Consider the following 22,838-nt stretch of genomic DNA (forward strand, 5'->3'; position numbering starts at 1 on the left):
ATTTGTACTTAAATCTGGTTTTATTCGACACGGATGAAAGTTTTATTAGTTAAAGTTTGTTTCCTTGGAAACTGATCCAGTTGTACAAGTAAAACTATGGTTTTATTTGGCTAGGATGAAACTTGTGTATTATTTAACGAGCTGTTGTTAGGTTGCTGTGAGAATCGCCACGCTAGGCTGCTGTCTTGTGTGGAATTTACTAATACAAACATTGGTCGGTTCATGATTAAACAATGAATGTTGCTCGGACTTTGTCTTTTTTTTTGTGTTGGTTGGCGCTAGCTTTGGACTTCAAAGCCTGGATGCTGGTGTGTTTTGTGGGGGGGGGGGGGGGGGGGAGAGAGATCACATGTGATGTGTGGGAGGGGATTACCATTAGAATAAGTCGTTCGCCTTCCCGTTTATCAATGTCTAGAACAGGGGTCTCCAAACTACGGCCCGCGGGCCGAATGCGGCCCGCGATGTCCTCTCATCCGACCCGCGGAGATCTTTTTTGTTCACGGAAAAAACGTTTGTTGGTGATGGCTGAGGAACTTTGCCCAGAAAATTCAAAGACATGCCAGGAACTAACTGGCCCCCCGAACTGAAATTTGATAGTTGATGCGGCCCTCGGACTGAAAAGTTTGGAGACCCCTGGTCTAGGAGAAACTATGAACTCTAAAAGTAGTTTTTCATCTTTATTTCACAAGCATACACCGACTGGGGGATCAATAGCAGACTTTAATTGATCTTGAGGCAATCAATAAAAAGTTGTTTAATTAAACTACCAATTTCATCAAACTACACATAAAACTCCGTATTGAAGGTGTAAAATAGAATTATAGCCTCGCTCTATAAGTAGATACGTCTCAATCTGTTTAAGGCCAACAATTGTGTCTACACAATATAATCAAACTGGCCAATGTCAAAAATTTAAGGTTAACAATCGTGTCTATACAATAGACAAACTGTGGCCAATGTAGACTATTAAAGGCCAACAATTTTGTCTATACAATAGTCAAACTATGGCCAATGTGAAATAACAAAGGTCAACAATTTTGTCTATACAATAGTCAAACTGGCCAATGTCAAACATTAAAGGCCAACAATTTAGTCAACACAAGAGTCAAACTATGGCCAATGTCAAACATTAACGGCCAACAATCGTGTCTATACAATAAAGTCAAACTTGCACTTGTGGCCAATGTCGAAGAAGTGGGCCACTCTATCGCCTGGCTCTGCGGCCGCCGCCTGCTCCAGGATGTTACCTCGGCCAATAATTGCAGGGTCGTCTTTGACAGGTACCAGGAGTTCTTCTCTGATAGGTGCAAACACAGGTAGCATTTCAAACACAGGTAGCTTTTCATTTCAAACACAGGTAGCATTTCAAACACAGGTAGCATTTCATTTCAAACACAGGTAGCATTTCATCTCAAACACAGGTAGCATTTCATTTCAAACACAGGTAGCATTTCAAACACAGGTAGTATTTCATTTCAAATACAGGTAGCATTTCAAACACAGGTAGCATTTCAAACACAGGTAGTATTTCATTTCAAATACAGGTAGCATTTCAAACACAGGTACCATTTCATTTCAAATACAGGTAGCATTTCAAACACAGGTAGCATTTCATTTCAAACACAGGTAGCATTTCATTTCAAACACAGGTAGCATTTCATTTCAAACACAGGTAGCATTTCAAACACAGGTAGCATTTCAAACACAGGTAGCTCGACGATTGAGAGTTGATCTTGGTTTCTCTCTGGACTGTAATGCCTTCAAGTGTTGGCCAACAGGATGATTGCTGCCAAAAAGGGGAAGCACGGGGTTGAGGCGGTTTCCTGACACTGGTGGTTTCTTATGCACCAACATATATGTGTCAGCCGACTCAGCAGCCTTCTGGATGTCAATTATCTTGTTATCCAGTATGTGTAGTCGTATGTCTTCAGGCAGGGACTTTAGGAATTCTTCCCTTACGATAAGTGATCTGAGCCTCTCAAACTCAGAAACTTCCTCAGAGTGTAGCCACCTTGAGAAAATTTTCTCTTTTTCAAAGAGAAATTCCACATATGATTGAGTGGGTAACTTGCGGAGTGCTCGGAATTTTATCCGATAGGCCTCGGGCGTCAGTTCGTAGGCCTTCAAAATGGCAGTCTTGACCAAACTATAGTTATTTTGAACGTCGTGAGAGAGTGCCTGGTATGTTTTTGCAGCTTTCCCTGTAAGGACCGTGCTCAATAAAGCAGTAATGGAAGTTTCGGGCCATTCACATGTCTTCGCTAAACTCTCAAATGAGTTAAAGAAAACGACCAAATCTGTTTCATCAAATTTAGGAACTAATTTCCCAAATTTGGCAATCACTTGCCCCACCGACAACTTTTTTGGATCTACCAGAGAAGTGACATCTCCACTAACTTTACCAAATTCTAATTCCAACCTCCTCTTATCTTAGGCAATTTTAGCCTCTAACTCCTGTTCTTTTAAAGCCTTCTCTAAAGCAACTTTCTCCTTCTCTAAAGTAACTTTCTCCTTCTCTAAAGCAATTCTAGCTTCTAATTCTACCTTCTCTAGAGGTTTCTCCTCACGGAATATCACCCCAGCCAACAAACTTTCATCAAATACACCTTCATTAATAAAATGAACAACAATTTTATCTCTCAACACCTCTGATTTCTGAGTAACAGAATAATCCAATTTCAATTCCTTAACAACACTAATCAAAACTTTCCTACTCAACTTCTCTACCTCCTCAACGGTGGGATTAGATAAGAAAGACTCCATTTCACTAACTTCAAAATCAAAACAAGCCTAGATTCTCTAAATTAACACGGCCCAACGCTGCGTTATGAACTTGACCTTCAATCTAGGACGTGACACGTCTGGCTTTTTGACCTAGATAACTCTAGCCTTGCGCGCGTTTTAATAACACGGCTCCACTGGATAGATAAACAACTAAATCAAACTAAACTTAGTGTTTAACTGATACAACCAACAACTGGAACGACAGATTAAATGCCGGCGAGTCCCCACTTTGTAACGGACACCTATCTACCAGCCAGATAGATGGTGAACGCCCCCCGGATTCTTTCTTGGGGTTATATGCAAATGGCCTAAAGCCTAACTGAATGAAAACTAACTCAACAACTCACTAGGGCTCGATTTCGAGGTCTAGGGAAAACTAGTGAAACTATTGAAGTTAACAACTCATTCAATCTGCATACAACCTTTAATAAGTGAACACAGTTGTGGCAGAACACAAGGTTAAACAAGATAAAATATTTAGTTTAGAAAATAACAAAACCCAACTTACAAAGCGTAAGAAAAAATACTATCACAGATTCTAACACTTTATAAAAATAGCCACAGGTCACATAACACTGCTATAGCATCAAGAATCACTTGGCCACAAGTAATATAATACTAGAATACTTAAACAACTTAAGAATGCATAGCACACTCAGGACTTAAGCTCTCTCACGTTCAAATGGTCAGAATGGACTGCCGGTCAAAATGGACGGCCTGGTCAAAATGGACTGCCTCGTGCCGCCTGAGGGCGATCTAGTTATAGACTTAGGCAACAGGGGAGGTTACCTTCAACTCATGTGGCCATTGGTTGGGGTGGTCATCTGGTCTGAATCAATCAATCAGATCTTGATGGAAAATTACTGAGTCTTAGACTCTCTTAGTAGGACAGCGGAAAAAACCCGGTTGTTGCACCATCAACCATATATGGTATTATAACAATGTCAAACTAAAATAAAACATTACTAGACCTAAGTAGGTCACACACAGGTAGCATTTCAAACACAGGTAGCATTTCAAACACAGGTAGCATTTTAAACACAGGTAGCATTTCAAACACAGGTAGCATTTCAAATACAGGTAGCATTTCAAATACAGGTAGCTTTTCAAACACAGGTAGCTTTTCAAACATTGGTGTAGGTCAATGTCTTCCGTATTAAAGACAAGAAATATAACAGCACAAGATACATAACAATATAACAGCACAAGATACATAACAATATACGGCACAAGATACATAACAATATACGGCACAAGATACATCACAATATACGGCACCGGGGTATAATTGGCGTGCTACTACAGTTTGGTGTGTAGACAGACGCTCAGTTTAGATACAACATACAAGAAATATTACAAACATACGACACATAGGTTATAGAGGTGTGGTGACAATAAACAGCTATTGTAATAATAGATATAACAGTAGAGTTTGTTCCTCAATGCCAGTGTACCTGTGACAGTATATATGTGGCAGTGTACCTGTGACAGTGTACCTGTGACAGTGTACATGTGACAGTGTACCTGTGACAGTGTACCTGTGACAGTATATATGTGGCAGTGTACCTGTGACAGTGTACCTGTGACAGCGCACCTGTGACAGTGTACCTGTGACAGTGTACATGTGACAGTGTACCTGTGACAGTGTACCTGTGACAGTATATATGTGGCAGTGTACCTGTGACAGTATATATGTAGCATTGTACCTGTGACAGTATATATGTGGCAGTGTACCTGTGACAGTGTACCTGTGACAGCGCACCTGTGACAGTGTACCTGTGACAGTGTACCTGTGACAGCGCACATGTGACAGTGTACCTGTGACAGTGTACCTGTGACAGTGTACCTGTGACAGTGTACCTGTGACAGTGTACCTGTGACAGTGTACCTGTGACAGTGTACCTGTGACAGTGTACCTGTGACAGTATATATGTGGCAGTGTACCTGTGACAGTGTACCTGTGACAGCGCACCTGTGACAGTGTACCTGTGACAGTGTACCTGTGACAGTGTACCTGTGACAGTGTACCTGTGAATCAGTAGCTGTCAGTGACAGTGAACCTGTGACAGTGTACATGTGACAGTGTACCTGTGACAGTGTACCTGTGACAGTGTACCTGTGACAGTGTACCTGTGAATCAGTACTGTCAGTGACAGAGTACCTGTGACAGTGTATCTGTGACAAATACTTGTGACAATATACCAGTTGCAGTATACCTGTGACAGTATATATGCGGCAGTGTACCTGTGAAAGTATACCTGTGGCCAATGTCCCATCTAATTTGCGCATGCGCGCAGTAGTTTTGAACGAGACCCGCAGTCACTTTGTAAAATACAAATAAGACTAAGAGCACCACGCACAAGATACACATTGCTCACCACCTTTTAGAGGGAACGTTGCTTGTGGCAGCGTACTTCTGATAAAGGGGTCTACGACAAATTCTCGAAAGACACTTACCGGAATGCCGTTTGCCCGAAGGCCGTCTTCCCGAATGGACACTTGCCTGAATTCGGGTAAGCAGTAGCGTAGCAAGGGGGGGGGGGGGGGGGGGCGTGGGGATATATGTCCCCTGGCGCCGACCTTAGGGGGGGGCCAAAATGGGAAGGTTCGCTACGCCTCTGCGGGTAAGTGTCCCTTCGGGAAAACGTCCGGCTCCCGTGATAAAGCATCTCGTGGTGGTAAAACCACTTGCGTGTACGACAGTCCTACCTCTGTGTGAACCACTTCTTGCTTGATGATAAAACCACTTGCGTGTACGACTGTCCTACCTCTGTGTGAACCACTTCTTGCTTGATGATAAAACCACTTGCGTGTACCTACCTCTGTGTGAACCACTTCTTGCTTGATGATAAAACCACCTGCGTGTACCCACCTCTGTGTAAACCACTTCTTGCTTGATGATAAAACCACTAGCGTGTACGACTTACTACCTCTGTTTAAACCAGTTCTTGCTTGATGATAAAACCACCTGCGTGTACCCACCTCTGTGTGAACCACTTCTTGCTTGATGATAAAACCACTTGCGTGTACGACTGTCCTACCTCTGTGTGAACCACTTCTTGCTTGATGATAAAACCACCTGCGTGTACCTACCTCTGTGTGAACCACTTCTTGCTTGATGATAAAACCACCTGCGTGTACCTACCTCTGTGTGAACCACTTGATGATAAAACCACCTGCGTGTACCCACCTCTGTGTGAACCACTTCTTGAACCACCGACACGTGACCAGGTGGGGGAGGCTAACCAGGCTGGAACCGCTGTCGGACATGACGTCAGACTCCACGCGCACCTCTGTGTGTGAGTACTTCGCGTACCGGAAGTTTGAGGGCAAGGTTGTCTGCAAAGCAACAAAATGTCTGATTAGCTGTTGTTGAGTACTTCGTGTACGCTCACATAGTTATAATCTAATTGATTTTTTTCAGACATTTTTTTTTCGTTTGCTAATTTACTCAGCTACTTAGTTAATGGAGTTAAAAGTTGGCTGCGCTGCAAGCAGTGTTTCTTCCTAACTTTTTTTTCTCCGGGGGGATACAAGTAGGTTGATAAAAGTAAATTGATACAATTAAGTTGATACACGCAGGTTGATACAAGTAGGTTGATTGATACAAGTAGGTTGATACAATTAAGTTGATACACGTAGGTTGATACGAGTAGGTTGTTACAAGTAGGTTGATTGATACAAGTAGGTTGATATATGTATGTTGATACATTATGTAGGGTGATACAAGTAGGTCGATACAAGCAGGTTGAGCTACAAATATATAGATCTACCACTAAGTTGAACTACAAGTAGCTACCAGTATGGGGGCAGTGGCTGTGTTCCTGACGAAAATCTTCTCATGCTGAATTTGATCGTTGTTCATACAGTACAAGTAGACCTCTCTCAGCAACAGACCCGCCACAAACAGAAAGATTGGGATGAAAATATAGGAGAATATAGCCTGCAAATGTTGGTGATTGGGATGAAAATATAGGAGAATATAGCCTGCAAATGTTGGGGATTGGGATGAAAATGTAGGAGAATATAGCCTGCAAATGGTGGTGATTGGGATGAAAATATAGGAGAATATAGCCTGCAAATGTTGGTGATTGGGATGAAAATATAGGAGAATATAGCCTGCAAATGTTGGTGATTGGGATGAAAATATAGGAAAATATAGCCTGCAAATGGTGGTGATTGGGATTAAAATATAGGAGAATATAGCCTGCAAAAGTTGGTGATTGGGATGAAAATATAGGAGAATATAGCCTACAAGTGGTGGTACAAATCATCGGGTATTTTATCATTGCTGAGATAATATTGCATGGAATAGAAGATAGGAATTGATGGGATTTATTAAAGCCTAAGGAATACAATAAAATCATTAACGCTGAATGAAATACAGGGACGCTGCACATAAATAAATAAACATCAACTAAATAATGCATACACACACACACACACCAAAAGAAAAAATAGACACTAATTGAGACGCAAACACATGGAGACATACACACACGGAGACACAGGCACAAGTAGAGACAAAGGCACAAACAGACAAATAGAGACAGAGACACAAACGGAGACATGGACTCAAGGGAGACACCGACGTAGAGACAGACACAGAGACAAATAGAGACAGGGACACTAATGGAGACAGAAACAGACACAGACAAATATAGACAGAGACCGACACAGAGACAAAGAGAGACAAGACACTAATGAAGACAGAGACACGGAGACAAATAAAGACAGAGACACTAATAAATACATCGACGTAGAGACAGATTTTTGACACTCTACGAACCAGTGTGGCTGCTGTTTCTTCACCAGCGGGTAAAAACATCACTCGGCTGTTGTTTACCCTGCAGACATTATCCATGTTTTAGTGGTGGACATTGTCCGTGTTTTAGTGGTGGACATTGTGTTTTAGTGGTGGACATTGTCCATGTTTTAGTGGTGGACATTGTCCATGTTTTAGTGGTGGACATTGTCCGTGTTTTAGTGGTGGACATTGTCCATGTTTTAGTGGTGGACATTGTCCATGTTTTAGTGGTGGACATTGTCCATGTTTTAGTGGTGGACATTGTCCATGTTTTAGTGGTGGACATTGTCCGTGTTTTAGTGGTGGACATTGTCCATGTTTTAGTGATGGACATTGTCCATGTTTTAGTGGTGGACATTGTCCATGTTTTAGTGGTGGACATTGTCCATGTTTTAGTGGTGGAGATTGTCCATGTTTTAGTGGACATTGTCCATGTTTTAGTGGTGGACATTGTCCATGTTTTAGTGGTGGACATTGTCCATGTTTTAGTGGTGGACATTGTCCATGTTTTAGTGGTGGACATTGTGTTTTAGTGGTGGACATTGTCTATGTTTTAGTGATGGACATTGTCCATGTTTTAGTGGTGGACATTGTCCATGTTTTAGTGGTGGACATTGTCCATGTTTTAGTGGTGGACATTGTCCGTGTTTTAGTGGTGGACATTGTCCATGTTTTAGTGGTGGACATTGTCTGTGTTTTAGTGGTGGACATTGTCCGTGTTTTAGTGGTGGACATTGTCCATGTTTTAGTGGTGGACATTGTCCATGTTTTCGTGGTGGACATTGTCCATGTTTTAGTGGTGGACATTGTCCGTGTTTTAGTGGTGGACATTGTCCATGTTTTAGTGGTGGACATTGTCCATGTTTTAGTGGTGGACATTGTCTATGTTTTAGTGGTGGACATTGTCCATGTTTTAGTGGTGGACATTGTCCATGTTTTAGTGGTGGACATTGTGTTTTAGTGGTGGACATTGTCCGTGTTTTAGTGGTGGACATTGTCCATGTTTTAGTGGTGGACATTGTGTTTTAGTGGTGGACATTGTCCATGTTTTAGTGGTGGACATTGTGTTTTAGTGGTGGACATTGTCCATGTTTTAGTGGTGGACATTGTCCATGTTTTAGTGGTGGACATTGTGTTTTAGTGGTGGACATTGTCCGTGTTTTAGTGGTGGACATTGTCCATGTTTTAGTGGTGGACATTGTGTTTTAGTGGTGGACATTGTCCATGTTTTAGTGGTGGACATTGTCCATGTTTTAGTGATGGACATTGTCCATGTTTTAGTGGTGGACATTGTGTTTTAGTGGTGGACATTGTCCATGTTTTAGTGGTGGACATTGTCCATGTTTTAGTGGTGGACATTGTCCATGTTTTAGTGGTGGACATTGTCCATGTTTTAGTGGTGGACATTGTCCATGTTTTAGTGGTGGACATTGTCCATGTTTTAGTGGTGGACATTGTGTTTTAGTGGTGGACATTGTCTATGTTTTAGTGATGGACATTGTCCATGTTTTAGTGGTGGACATTGTCCATGTTTTAGTGGTGGACATTGTCCGTGTTTTAGTGGTGGACATTGTCCATGTTTTAGTGGTGGACATTGTCTGTGTTTTAGTGGTGGACATTGTCCATGTTTTAGTGGTGGACATTGTCCATGTTTTAGTGGTGGACATTGTCCATGTTTTAGTGATGGACATTTTCCGTGTTTTAGTGGTGGACATTGTCCGTGTTTTAGTGGTGGACATTGTCCATGTTTTAGTGGTGGACATTGTCCATGTTTTAGTGGTGGACATTGTCCATGTTTTAGTGGTGGACATTGTCTATGTTTTAGTGGTGGACATTGTCCATGTTTTAGTGGTGGACATTGTCCATGTTTTAGTGGTGGACATTGTCCATGTTTTAGTGGTGGACATTGTGTTTTAGTGGTGGACATTGTCCGTGTTTTAGTGGTGGACATTGTCCATGTTTTAGTGGTGGACATTGTCCATGTTTTAGTGGTAGACATTGTGCTTGTTTTAGTGGTGGACATTGTCTGTGTTTTAGTGGTGGACATTGTCCATGTTTTAGTGGTGGACATTGTCCATGTTTTAGTGGTGGACATTGTGTTTTAGTGGTGGACATTGTCCATGTTTTAGTGGTGGACATTGTCCATGTTTTAGTGATGGACATTGTCCATGTTTTAGTGGTGGACATTGTGTTTTAGTGGTGGACATTGTCCATGTTTTAGTGGTGGACATTGTCCATGTTTTAGTGGTGGACATTGTCCATGTTTTAGTGGTGGACATTGTCCATGTTTTAGTGGTGGACATTGTCCATGTTTTAGTGGTGGACATTGTCCATGTTTTAGTGGTGGACATTGTGTTTTAGTGGTGGACATTGTCTATGTTTTAGTGATGGACATTGTCCATGTTTTAGTGGTGGACATTGTCCATGTTTTAGTGGTGGACATTGTCCGTGTTTTAGTGGTGGACATTGTCCATGTTTTAGTGGTGGACATTGTCTGTGTTTTAGTGGTGGACATTGTCCATGTTTTAGTGGTGGACATTGTCCATGTTTTAGTGGTGGACATTGTCCATGTTTTAGTGATGGACATTGTCCGTGTTTTAGTGGTGGACATTGTCCGTGTTTTAGTGGTGGACATTGTCCATGTTTTAGTGGTGGACATTGTCCATGTTTTAGTGGTGGACATTGTCCATGTTTTAGTGGTGGACATTGTCTATGTTTTAGTGGTGGACATTGTCCATGTTTTAGTGGTGGACATTGTCCATGTTTTAGTGGTGGACATTGTCCATGTTTTAGTGGTGGACATTGTCCATGTTTTAGTGGTGGACATTGTCCGTGTTTTAGTGGTGGACATTGTCCATGTTTTAGTGGTGGACATTGTCTGTGTTTTAGTGGTGGACATTGTCCGTGTTTTAGTGGTGGACATTGTCCATGTTTTAGTGGTGGACATTGTCCATGTTTTAGTGGTGGACATTGTCCATGTTTTAGTGGTGGACATTGTCCGTGTTTTAGTGGTGGACATTGTCCATGTTTTAGTGGTGGACATTGTCCATGTTTTAGTGGTGGACATTGTCTATGTTTTAGTGGTGGACATTGTCCATGTTTTAGTGGTGGACATTGTCCATGTTTTAGTGGTGGACATTGTGTTTTAGTGGTGGACATTGTCCGTGTTTTAGTGGTGGACATTGTCCATGTTTTAGTGGTGGACATTGTGTTTTAGTGGTGGACATTGTCCATGTTTTAGTGGTGGACATTGTGTTTTAGTGGTGGACATTGTCCATGTTTTAGTGGTGGACATTGTCCATGTTTTAGTGGTGGACATTGTGTTTTAGTGGTGGACATTGTCCGTGTTTTAGTGGTGGACATTGTCCATGTTTTAGTGGTGGACATTGTGTTTTAGTGGTGGACATTGTCCATGTTTTAGTGGTGGACATTGTCCATGTTTTAGTGATGGACATTGTCCATGTTTTAGTGGTGGACATTGTGTTTTAGTGGTGGACATTGTCCATGTTTTAGTGGTGGACATTGTCCATGTTTTAGTGGTGGACATTGTCCATGTTTTAGTGGTGGACATTGTCCATGTTTTAGTGGTGGACATTGTCCATGTTTTAGTGGTGGACATTGTCCATGTTTTAGTGGTGGACATTGTGTTTTAGTGGTGGACATTGTCTATGTTTTAGTGATGGACATTGTCCATGTTTTAGTGGTGGACATTGTCCATGTTTTAGTGGTGGACATTGTCCGTGTTTTAGTGGTGGACATTGTCCATGTTTTAGTTGTGGACATTGTCTGTGTTTTAGTGGTGGACATTGTCCATGTTTTAGTGGTGGACATTGTCCATGTTTTAGTGGTGGACATTGTCCATGTTTTAGTGATGGACATTGTCCGTGTTTTAGTGGTGGACATTGTCCGTGTTTTAGTGGTGGACATTGTCCATGTTTTAGTGGTGGACATTGTCCGTGTTTTAGTGGTGGACATTGTCCGTGTTTTAGTGGTGGACATTGTCCATGTTTTAGTGGTGGACATTGTCCATGTTTTAGTGGTGGACATTGTCCATGTTTTAGTGGTGGACATTGTCCGTGTTTTAGTGGTGGACATTGTCCATGTTTTAGTGGTGGACATTGTCTGTGTTTTAGTGGTGGACATTGTGTTTTAGTGGTGGACATTGTCCGTGTTTTAGTGGTGGACATTGTCCATGTTTTAGTGGTGGACATTGTGTTTTAGTGGTGGACATTGTCCGTGTTTTAGTGGTGGACATTGTCCATGTTTTAGTGGTGGACATTGTCCATGTTTTAGTGGTAGACATTGTCCTTGTTTTAGTGGTGGACATTGTCTGTGTTTTAGTGGTGGACATTGTCCATGTTTTAGTGGTGGACATTGTCCATGTTTTAGTGGTGGACATTGTGTTTTAGTGGTGGACATTGTCCATGTTTTAGTGGTGGACATTGTCCATGTTTTAGTGATGGACATTGTCCATGTTTTAGTGGTGGACATTGTGTTTTAGTGGTGGACATTGTCCATGTTTTAGTGGTGGACATTGTCCATGTTTTAGTGGTGGACATTGTCCATGTTTTAGTGGTGGACATTGTCCATGTTTTAGTGGTGGACATTGTCCATGTTTTAGTGGTGGACATTGTCCATGTTTTAGTGGTGGACATTGTGTTTAAGTGGTGGACATTGTCTATGTTTTAGTGATGGACATTGTCCATGTTTTAGTGGTGGACATTGTCCATGTTTTAGTGGTGGACATTGTCCGTGTTTTAGTGGTGGACATTGTCCATGTTTTAGTGGTGGACATTGTCTGTGTTTTAGTGGTGGACATTGTCCATGTTTTAGTGGTGGACATTGTCCATGTTTTAGTGGTGGACATTGTCCATGTTTTAGTGATGGACATTGTCCGTGTTTTAGTGGTGGACATTGTCCGTGTTTTAGTGGTGGACATTGTCCATGTTTTAGTGGTGGACATTGTCCATGTTTTAGTGGTGGACATTGTCCATGTTTTAGTGGTGGACATTGTCTATGTTTTAGTGGTGGACATTGTCCATGTTTTAGTGGTGGACATTGTCCATGTTTTAGTGGTGGACATTGTCCATGTTTTAGTGGTGGACATTGTGTTTTAGTGGTGGACATTGTCCGTGTTTTAGTGGTGGACATTGTCCATGTTTTAGTGGTGGACATTGTCCATGTTTTAGTGGTAGACATTGTCCGTGTTTTAGTGGTGGACATTGTCTGTGTTTTAGTGGTGGACATTGTCCATGTTTTAGTGGTGGACATTGTACATGTTTTAGTGGTGGACATTGTCCATGTTTTAGTGGTGGACATTGTGTTTTAGTGGTGGACATTGTCCATGTTTTAGTGGTGGACATTGTACATGTTTTAGTGGTGGACATTGTCCATGTTTTAGTGGTGGACATTGTGTTTTAGTGGTGGACATTGTCCATGTTTTAGTGGTGGACATTGTCCATGTTTTAGTGGTGGACATTGTCCATGTTTTAGTGGTGGACACTGTCCATGTTTTAGTGGTGGACATTGTGTTTTAGTGGTGGACATTGTCCATGTTTTAGTGGTGGACATTGTCCATGTTTTAGTGGTGGACATTGTCCGTGTTTTAGTGGTGGACATTGTCCATGTTTTAGTGGTGGACATTGTCTGTGTTTTAGTGGTGGACATTGTCCATGTTTTAGTGGTGGACATTGTCCATGTTTTAGTGGTGGACATTGTCCATGTTTTAGTGGTGGACATTGTCCATGTTTTAGTGGTGGACATTGTGTTTTAGTGGTGGACATTGTCTGTGTTTTAGTGGTGGACATTGTGTTTTAGTGGTGGACATTGTCCATGTTTTAGTGGTGGACATTGTGTTTTAGTGGTGGACATTGTCCATGTTTTAGTGGTGGACATTGTGTTTTAGTGGTGGACATTGTCTGTGTTTTAGTGGTGGACATTGTGTTTTAGTGGTGGACATTGTCCATGTTTTAGTGATGGACATTGTCCGTGTTTTAGTGGTGGACATTGTCCGTATTTTAGTGGTGGACACTGTCCATGTTTTAGTGGTGGACATTGTCCATGTTTTAGTGGTGGACATTGTCCATGTTTTAGTGGTGGACATTGTCTATGTTTTAGTGGTGGACATTGTCCATGTTTTAGTGGTGGACATTGTCCGTGTTTTAGTGGTGGATATTGTCCATGTGTTAATGGTGGACATTGTCCATGTTTTAGTGGTGGACATTGTCCATGTTTTAGTGGTGGATATTCCATGTTTTAGTGGTGGACATTGTCCATGTTTTAGTGGTATTTTTATTTCTCCAAGCCAAAACATACCTCGACAAAATACCCCCCCCCCCCTCCCCCACCAAGCCTGACATTTGAGTCCAGTGATGTAACAATTGTGATATCACGTGATACATGTCCATTCACCACCCTTTCCCCGTCAATCATCCTCCAATACCCCCCCCCCCTCTCTCCCTCCCATACCCACCGTCATTTATCTAGCTTGCAATGGAAAAAAGTACTACTAATTCGATCTGCTTGATTGTTATAAACTTATTTATCCTTGACAATGATGATTTGTTTCTATATCTTTCTCTTCACTTCGTTTATCATCAACTTTTTTTTTTGGTTGTTGGGCACTACAGATGTTTTTCTTGTCATTTTACGACATCTGTCTCTGTCCTTAGCTGATATGGATAGTTCTGTAACAGGCAGCCCAGTCCAACCTTTGACGTTATCCATCCAGTCCAACCTTTGATGTCATCCATCCAGTCCAACCTTTGATGTCATCCACCCAGTCCAACCTTTGATGTCATCCATCCAGTCATGTCTTTGATGTCATCCATCCAGTCATGTCTTTGCCTTCCCCCTCCCTCCTTCTCCCTCCTGTCACAGTGCCCTGTGTTTTTATTTTGGATAGGCCGTTGGTTCTTGTGACACGCCCAAACCTGCTTCATTTTCTCAAATGGATCAATTGTATTAGTGATCCTTTCACAGACTTTCAGCTCTGTGACGTCTGTATGGGATCCCGAGGAGTCTGGGTAAACAGAGGCGTAGCGAGGGAGGGGGGGGGGGGGGGCGGGTGCGGACCGCACCGGGTGACACAATTTAGGGGGTGACACCAAGGCAAAAAATAGTAAAATATATAGAGAAAAATTGAGGGGGTGGGGGGGGGGCAAATCGAAAATTGAAGTTTATCCCAGGGAAGAGTCGCTACGCCTCTGGAGGGTGACACCATTAAGTGCCGCACCGGGTGGCACCCGACCTCGCTACGCCACTGTGTGTAGCCATCTCATTTGCAGGATGTGGATTATTCTCTGGATGTCTGCGCTGATGCTCCATGCCTCGCATCCATACAATAAAATAGAAACGACCATTTTAATTTTTGTGCCAATAGAAGAATTTTTGTTGCACCGAATGTTTCTTGATTTTTGAGTGCTGTTGTAGTTTGCGCACATCTTGCAAGTATTTCTTGCTTCATTCCTTCATCAGATAGTATGGCGTCAAATTACTTGAAAGAATAGCCTCCCCCAATCTTTGGCTATTTACACGTATGTGTGCCACTATATCATAAGGGTTGGTGGACACGATCGTTTATCTTGTCGGCATTGATTTCCATGCTGTTGTCGGTGTTTGTTCAATGGGTCTACTAAGTCTGTCAACTCGCGTTCACTGCCTGCTATGGCATGTATGTAACCAGCGAAGCGTAGGTCAGTAATAAACCGTCCGCCAACGCTGACTGGGCCGACATGGTCTTCCAATCTCACTCTTTGTTTCTGGCGGTCCATGGGGTAGATGAAGTAGTGTTCACCTGTTTCAGTGACTTCAGCACATGAAGGAATAGTGTAGCTAGCACTACACTCAGCCGCCTTTACTTTCCTGAACGTGAGTCAGGTACCCGTGATAACTGGGTGAACTCAGGGACTTTCAAAAGACTTGAACCCGGTAATCGAACTCAAGACTTTCGGGTTTGCAGTCCTATGCACTACAAACCGATATCGTCGCTGCTATTAAATAAGCAACATTATTATTCTTGTGCAGTTATCTTATTTGAATGTATAACATTTGGAAAAAAAATACGTTTTAAGCACCATTTGTATACGCTGTAAGTAGTTTTTTTTTTTTTTTTTTAAATTTTAAAAGTCAGCTTTATCTTTAGCCATAACATCTGTTGAGTTGATGTGCAGGTTTGTGATTTTCTGTGGGTTTGACTGTTTCTGTTGATATGTCATTTTGAGTGTTTATGATATTGCAACTTTTAAAAATCAAATCTGGAATATTCTTTTTTGTGCAGCATCTAAACATTCAATTGCACTAATAAAAATGAGAATATAAACATCTTTTTTCGTAATATTAGTTTAAAGTTTTGATCGTTCTAAAATTCCTAAGTAAAATGAAATTTTGTTTCTTTCTTCTTTTACTTTTTTTAAAACTAATTCCGGGTGGTTTGGCGAGGTCAAGCCGGTTACGCTCATGGTTGCTAAAAGTAATGTCTCGAGTTCGAACCCTCTGGTAGATTAGTTGAAATTAAGAACTGATTTATATGTCGATTTTTTTTTCTCCTCACTACAGTTAAATAAAAAAAAATTAATTAAAATGCCTCTTTTTAAAAATTACTTATCTATCTAATAATAAACATCAAATAGAAACGTGGTATAAAACTGCATGCAAATCAAAATTTGTAATATTTTTGTTTTTTATAAAAATAAAATATTGAGAGGATCTTTAGCTTTGCCGCAGTTCATTCCTTCCTATCTATATTTATCCGGTATTTTGTACTTCTTAAATTACTTATGCTTGTTAATCCAACTATGTTTATTTATGCGGTACTTTATAAGCCACATATGCTTATAATGCCATCTATATTTATACAATACTTTATATTTATAAACTACGTATGCCTGTTATTCCATCTATATTATACAAATTATACAGTACTTTGTATAATAAACGATGTATGCATGTTGTCTCATCTATGTTTATACTTTACTTTTTACTTTATAAACTTTATATGCATTCTATATTTTTATTCCATCTACATTGATACGGTAATTTATAAACAATGTTACATGTTATCTCAGGGGTCGTCCATAAATGACGTCACACTCATAGGGGGGAGGGGGGGGGGTTCAGATGGTTCGACGTCACACTTTTGCATTATAAATAAACCGGTAGTGATCTCCCCTAAACTTTCTCGAATATTCTTATATAAAACAACAAGGGGATGGTAACTGGGGATATAGTTATGATTTTTAATCCATTTTAAATACTAAAACTTTTAAAAATAGAATAGAATCTCAGTAAAAAACAATTGCGCACCAAGCGAACGCCTAATAAAGGTGTGTATAATAGTGCGCAATATTATTAGTACTTTTAAAATTTACATTAGTTTTTTGAGAAATCGGAAGTAGCGTAAATTACTACTTCCTGTCAACGGAAATTACTCAAAATTTAACAGAAGGTAGAGAATTAGATCTTTTACTTACATGTGAAATTTCATTTATCTATCTGAAATAGTACTCAAGTTATAGGCTTTTAAAAAATTCAAAGTAGGAAAAGTACCACTTCCGGTTATCGGAAATCGCTCAAAAGTTGATACGGATCTACGATTTTGATAAAATACTTATATATGAAATTTCATCAACCTAGCTGTAACGGTACTCAAGTTATCGTGTTTACACACGGACAGACAGACAGACAGACAGACACACACACACACAGACATACGGACAAGATTGCAAAATTATGTTTTTCCGTATCAGTGAGGTGTAAAACGTCGAGATTTGTAAAAATCTCGATTTTTTTTTTTGCACGATTACAATACTTTCTCTATACTACGTATATACGAGAAAGTAAAAAGCAATGTTAAAAAACGAATTTTAGACGTTATTTCGCGTTTTAGAAAACTGTTTAATAAATCGTAATAGGAATTGATTAAAATCCTCAATTTCAGAGTCAGACAAGATTTTGGAAAAATATCGATGTTTTAAAAAAAAATTCAAATGCAATTTTGAGTTTGGTTGTAGGCTGAGGTGTGACGTCATTTAAGGGGGGGGGGGGTCTGGCTTTTTGTGACGACGTGTGACGGAGGGGAGGGGGGGGGGGGAGGTAAAAATCGTCAAAAAAGCGTGACGTCATTTATGGATGACCCCTCATATAAATTGCTACTCTTGGTACTCAGTACACCACACACAGAATGAAAAAAATCTAGATCTAGATTTCCGCTCTAGAACTACTGTACCATACACAACAGTCGCAACTATCTTCATTAATGTCCTGTCTCTACTCTACAAACATATGAAACTATACACTTACGTCATGATCGATATCACGTGACTTGGTGCACTATATAACCTGTATAGGTAGGTGAGTTAGTCCCATGTTCCCCATCTCTACAGATGTTCTGACCTCACTAGTCATGTTATTTATAGATTACACCGGAAGTGGCTGTCATTGTTTTGCTTATAGAACTTGTAAGTTTATCGTTCTTTCTCGCGTTAATTCGTGTCTGGTTAGCCAGGGAGAGATAAAAGTTTTCGAACTAAATCAATTGTTGTGAACGGGGTTTCCCATTGATAACAAAAAACATGGCGGCTATTTGTTAGTAGGTCCCGCTTCAAGATTTCAAAATCATCAAACGTTCCAGAAATGCAACAACTGTAAAAACTTTCAACGCTGTTTTGTTCATATGGATGGGAACAAACACATGTGTATGCATTTTTTAATATAAAAGTTTTGTGGCGGTAAGTATATTGATTTTATTTCTTTTGTTGATAGTTTGTCCAAGGCTAGGGGACATTACTCTGACAGTACTCTGACTCTACTCAGTCTTTGCTACGAGACTTAAGATTCCCAGACCTAGACCTAGATCTAGAATCTAGATCTAGATCTAGATTCTAGAATCTACCTACTAAGATCTACATTGCTTTAATCTAGTTCTAAGAGTATAAGTTCATGAATTAGAATATATTAGATCTAGATTCTAGATCTAGAATCTAGTATTTTAGTGATCTAGAGATAAAATATTAAAAATATTAAGAAAAGGATGACGGTAAAAACTAAAACAACAGGAAAATGAGGATGACTTCTAGATCTAGATCTAGATCTAGTCTCACTCAGCCTACGACTTACTTACAGAGTTTCTTCCAAGCATCTCTTCGGGGGGGGCAAAGCCCCCCGAAAAATTCTTACCGCCCCCCCCCCCCCCCCGAACGAAAGGAAATTTATATAATTTATATAGAAAATATATACTTTTAACAGTGTCCGCCCCCCCCGAAGAAAGTTTACCGCCCCCCCGAAGATTTCAAGTGCCCCCCCCGGAGAAAAAAGTCTGGAAGAAACACTGCTTACTTATTAATCGAATCTAGATTCTAGATCTAGAAATCTAGATATTAGATCTAGATATCTAGAACTTAGACAACAATGTTAATGTTAATAGACCTAGATCTAGAGTCTAGATGTAGCTAGATTACTGAACTAGACTCTAGTACTGATTACTCAGTGATTACTGTTTAATATTTTAGAAGTAGGCCTATTATATATTAGTTATTAGAAGTAGCTTGTAGATAGATAGCTAGATAGATAGTATTACTAGATCTAGATAGAGATAGTAGAATAGATCTAGATTCTAGTTGCAGATGGTAGTATGGTAGGCCCTAGATCTAAAATCTAGATCTAGAGAATCTAGTAGATCTAGATAGATACTCAGATAGATTCTAGATCTAGATCTAGGATCTAGATTAGATCTAGTTTAGGTAAAACATACCCTAGTTAAGTTTAGTAAGAGCTAGTAATGCCTAGTAAGGCTAACCTGTTTTTAATTTTAAATTAATTTTTTTATATCTAGAATCTAGACTAGATCTACTCTAGCTATTTACTAGATCTAGATCAGTAGCCAGTAGAGTGATTAGAGTAGTAGTAGAGTGTAGTGTAGAGTACTGTAGACTATTGTAGAGTGTAGGTACTAATAACTAGACTGAAACTAAATTAGACTAGAATCTAGGTCTAGATACATTTAGGGCTTACAGACTTATCAGACTACAGTGTTGCAATGAGTAGATCTAGTAATATATAGATTAAATTTAGTTTGAAATTGTTACAGTAGTGCTACTACTTTTCTAAGTAGTAAGTAGTGTAGACTACTAGAAGAGCAAGATGATAGATCTCCATCAAGCTACAATAGAGTTTAGTTAGTAGTTAGTTAGTCATAGTAATAGTACCAAAAGCAGTGTAAGTAGCACAGTAAAAAATAAGTATTACTAGGCCATCTATTATTGTATTAGGCCCTTTTATTTTTAGCAAGTTAAAGTTTGGTTAAGTACTAGATTCTAGTCTTCTAGCAAGTTGCCTAGTAGTAAACTTATAAACTAGATCATGTGTATTAGTACTATTAGACTTGTAGGCTAGTCTTGTTAGTCTAGACCAGGGACTATAAAATCTACAATTGATAACTTTCGGCCTTTTAGTATAAGCCTAATTATTAATGAATTACAGGGTACAAAAATTAATAAATTGGTCAGAGTCAGTATGGTTACAGTTAGCTGTTAATAGAATTAAGTTTTAGATCTATTGTCTACAATTTTTAGTTACAAGTAATGAAAATGAAACTAATAGTTTTGTAATAGTTAAGATATGGTTAACTGTAAACCAGATATTTTAGTTTTTAAGACAAGCTAAGTAGATAGAAAACTGAACCTTTACAATAAATTAAACCTTTTATAAATATAAATATATATAGGCCTATATATATAAATATCTCATATTAGTTAAATAATTATTTTAATATAATATATGGATAAACTTAATAATTTATTATATTTAAATTCCCTAGGTACTTGGCAAGCAATTTTCTCACACTTTACTGTGGCTATTGGTGCTGATCTTGAACTAAAGGTGAGCTGAATTTTTTTTTAATAATAAGCCATTTTTCAGCTTAAGCCCAAGTTTGAAATCGATTCAGTGTTCTAATTCTTACAGAATATGTTGCTACTAAGATTATATACTGTAAGTATTAATATGTATGGCTTGATAGTGGGACTGTCAGACATTAGCTTTCACATTTCTATCTTAAAAGATAAGAGTTCAGATCCCTGGTTTTAGTCCTGGTATGATGTCCTAAGTCTCATGAGTACCAGCTCTCATGAGTACCTGGCTCAAGATAGGGAAATTAAAGGTGGCTGGGTATATACCTCTGAACACTCTAATTTTACATGCAAATGTCACAGAAACAGGTGAATTTTAATTCAACTGCTATATTGGCTGTCTGTTTTAATCAATGATTAATTTTTTCATATTACAGAAAGTTGTTAAAAATATTATTTATTTAATTTCTAGGTAAATGGAACAGCATGGATGTGGATTTTTAGACACAAGGAAGCTGAATTTAACTTTTAATGAAGAATTTAAATGATGATTGTCCATGAAAAGAAATATTAATCATATACATTGTAATGCTGTATTGATGCATCTTCTGTTTTAAGTAATTAAAAAACCATCCATTTATGAAATTATTTTCATTTTTTTTTTCAATTTTAAAACTGTAGTTCTGTTTTGTTATTTGAAAACAATGATGAAAGTATACTGAACTGCCATTGAGATATTAATATAAATGCTATTGTTTATAGTTTGATTCTTTCAGAAGCAACTATATTGACATCAAAACTGAATCTTTATTGTACACTAAGTATAAAAGCTTACCCGCAAACCAGTCCATGTCAACAATTTATTGACATTCAAACATTAAATTTTTTTAAAGGTGATTTTTCTTAAATAAAACAGACTACTTTCATATGGGATAAGAAACATTTAATTTTGAAATTGATTGGTTTATTAAATTTTAATGGAGCTGAAATTAAAACACTGGGTACAAATTTATTATTACTTTGTTTCTCAGAAAATTGCAAATTTTGAACATAACTGTGGGAAGTAGGCAATGATGTTAAAATATCTCTTGAAACTTGAAGAAATTGTGGAAGGTTTAGAGATAGAAAACAACATTTCAGAAGATGATGTTTGAAATAATGGTAAAATATCTTTAGCAATTGTCACTGAATAAATATTTTCATTAGACAAATCACATTTAGATATAGAAGAATAAGGTATGTCTTCAGATTTTCTTATCAGCGAAGATCCTGGGTGATTCTCTTTGTTACCATCGGTCAAACGACAAGCCAATTCTGGAAAATTCATTGGGTTCTTTGCCTGGGCAGCTAAATATATTTAAATTAAGTTCATGCAAGGCTTTAGAAACATCAATTGGATAAAACTCTATAATTTCATTAACTTTTTATTAATATCAGCTCCAAAGGAATAATATAAACAAGTTACACATCATCAATAAATCAAATTTGCAGATATTTCCATTTCACCAAACTTTCTCTAAATCATAATATATATTTTAAATTCATGGCATTTTGTTAGGCTAGATATGTTGACTTTTATTTACCACAATCTGATTATATAAATTAGGATTACCCAGCTATCATACATTCTTCTTTTTACTGCCCTCCTTTATGAAGGGGAGGTAAAAATCATCATAAAATGTGTGATGCAATTTACAGATGAACCCTCTCTCTCTCTACCCCTCCCCCTATATATATATATATATATATATATATATATATATATATATATATATATATATGTATATCTACATAATCTCTAAAATCATGTTGGTACCTCTACCTGTTTGAATGTTAGGCCCATTTCCTTAAACTGTTTCTGTGTGGATCTTCTCCATGGGGGTCATCTATAAATGACGTCACGCATTTTTTTGACGATTTTTACCTCCCCCCCCCCCCTCCCCCTACACATCGTCACAAAAAGCCAGATCCCCACCCCCTAAAATGACGTCACACAGTACTAGATTCTAGATCTAAATTACTACAGTTGCCTACACTCTAGATTTAGTTCTTAAGTTCTACAACAAGACTACACTAAACTTCGCTAGATCTAGAATAATCTAGATTCTATATAGGCCTATAAATTGATATTGAACATATTCTAGTCTACCTGTCTTAAAGTAAATAGCCTATTTAGTAATTTAGTAATTAATTCCACTCAACTACACTGTAAAATAAAAGAAACTAGATCTAGATCTCTAGACTACTCTTGAGTCTATAAATTAAAAATAAATCCTGTATGTCGTATGTTATTGTCTAAGTCGGAATTTTCAAGAGGGTTTTTTTTAAGTCATAGATCTAGATATAGAATTCTAGATCTAGAAATCTAGACTAGATCTAGGCTATATATATTTATTAATTAA

At 38.8% G+C, this 22,838-nt stretch overlaps 1 protein-coding gene and 1 long non-coding RNA gene across 2 annotated transcripts; one reads left to right on the forward strand and one right to left on the reverse strand.

The window, feature by feature from the left end:
• Positions 1-1,140: 1,140 nt before the first annotated feature.
• Positions 1,141-18,020, reverse strand: LOC131928436 (uncharacterized). Its single transcript, XM_059284469.1, has 5 exons — positions 17,891-18,020; positions 7,574-7,631; positions 6,584-6,727; positions 5,975-6,123; positions 1,141-1,297 (listed from the first exon to the last, which is right to left on the reverse strand). The coding sequence occupies exons 1-5, from the start codon at positions 17,893-17,895 to the stop codon at positions 1,150-1,152; spliced, it is 504 nt and encodes a 167-aa protein (XP_059140452.1). The 5' UTR covers positions 17,896-18,020; the 3' UTR covers positions 1,141-1,149.
• Positions 18,021-18,046: 26 nt separating this feature from the next.
• On the forward strand, positions 18,047-21,092 carry LOC131928437 (uncharacterized). The gene is made up of 3 exons (XR_009383778.1): positions 18,047-18,318; positions 20,406-20,467; positions 20,909-21,092. It is a non-coding gene; the product is annotated as an uncharacterized LOC131928437 (long non-coding RNA).
• The last annotated feature ends 1,746 nt before the right edge of the window (positions 21,093-22,838 follow it).

The sequence above is a fragment of the Physella acuta genome, unplaced genomic scaffold (assembly GCF_028476545.2).
Source record: "Physella acuta isolate Inbredline_101_S28 unplaced genomic scaffold, ASM2847654v3 ptg001502l, whole genome shotgun sequence".
NCBI classification, from domain to species: Eukaryota; Metazoa; Mollusca; class Gastropoda; family Physidae; genus Physella; species Physella acuta.

Bases quoted from the DNA above. Each gene is read 5' to 3' on its own strand.
- LOC131928436 (XM_059284469.1), bottom strand. The intron at 6,728-7,573 runs GTTCGTAGAGTG...CAACATTTGCAG, and splicing joins AAGAAACAGCAGCCACACTG to GCTATATTCTCCTATATTTT. The intron at 6,124-6,583 runs GTAGCTACTTGT...GTTGCTTTGCAG, and splicing joins CAGCCACTGCCCCCATACTG to ACAACCTTGCCCTCAAACTT.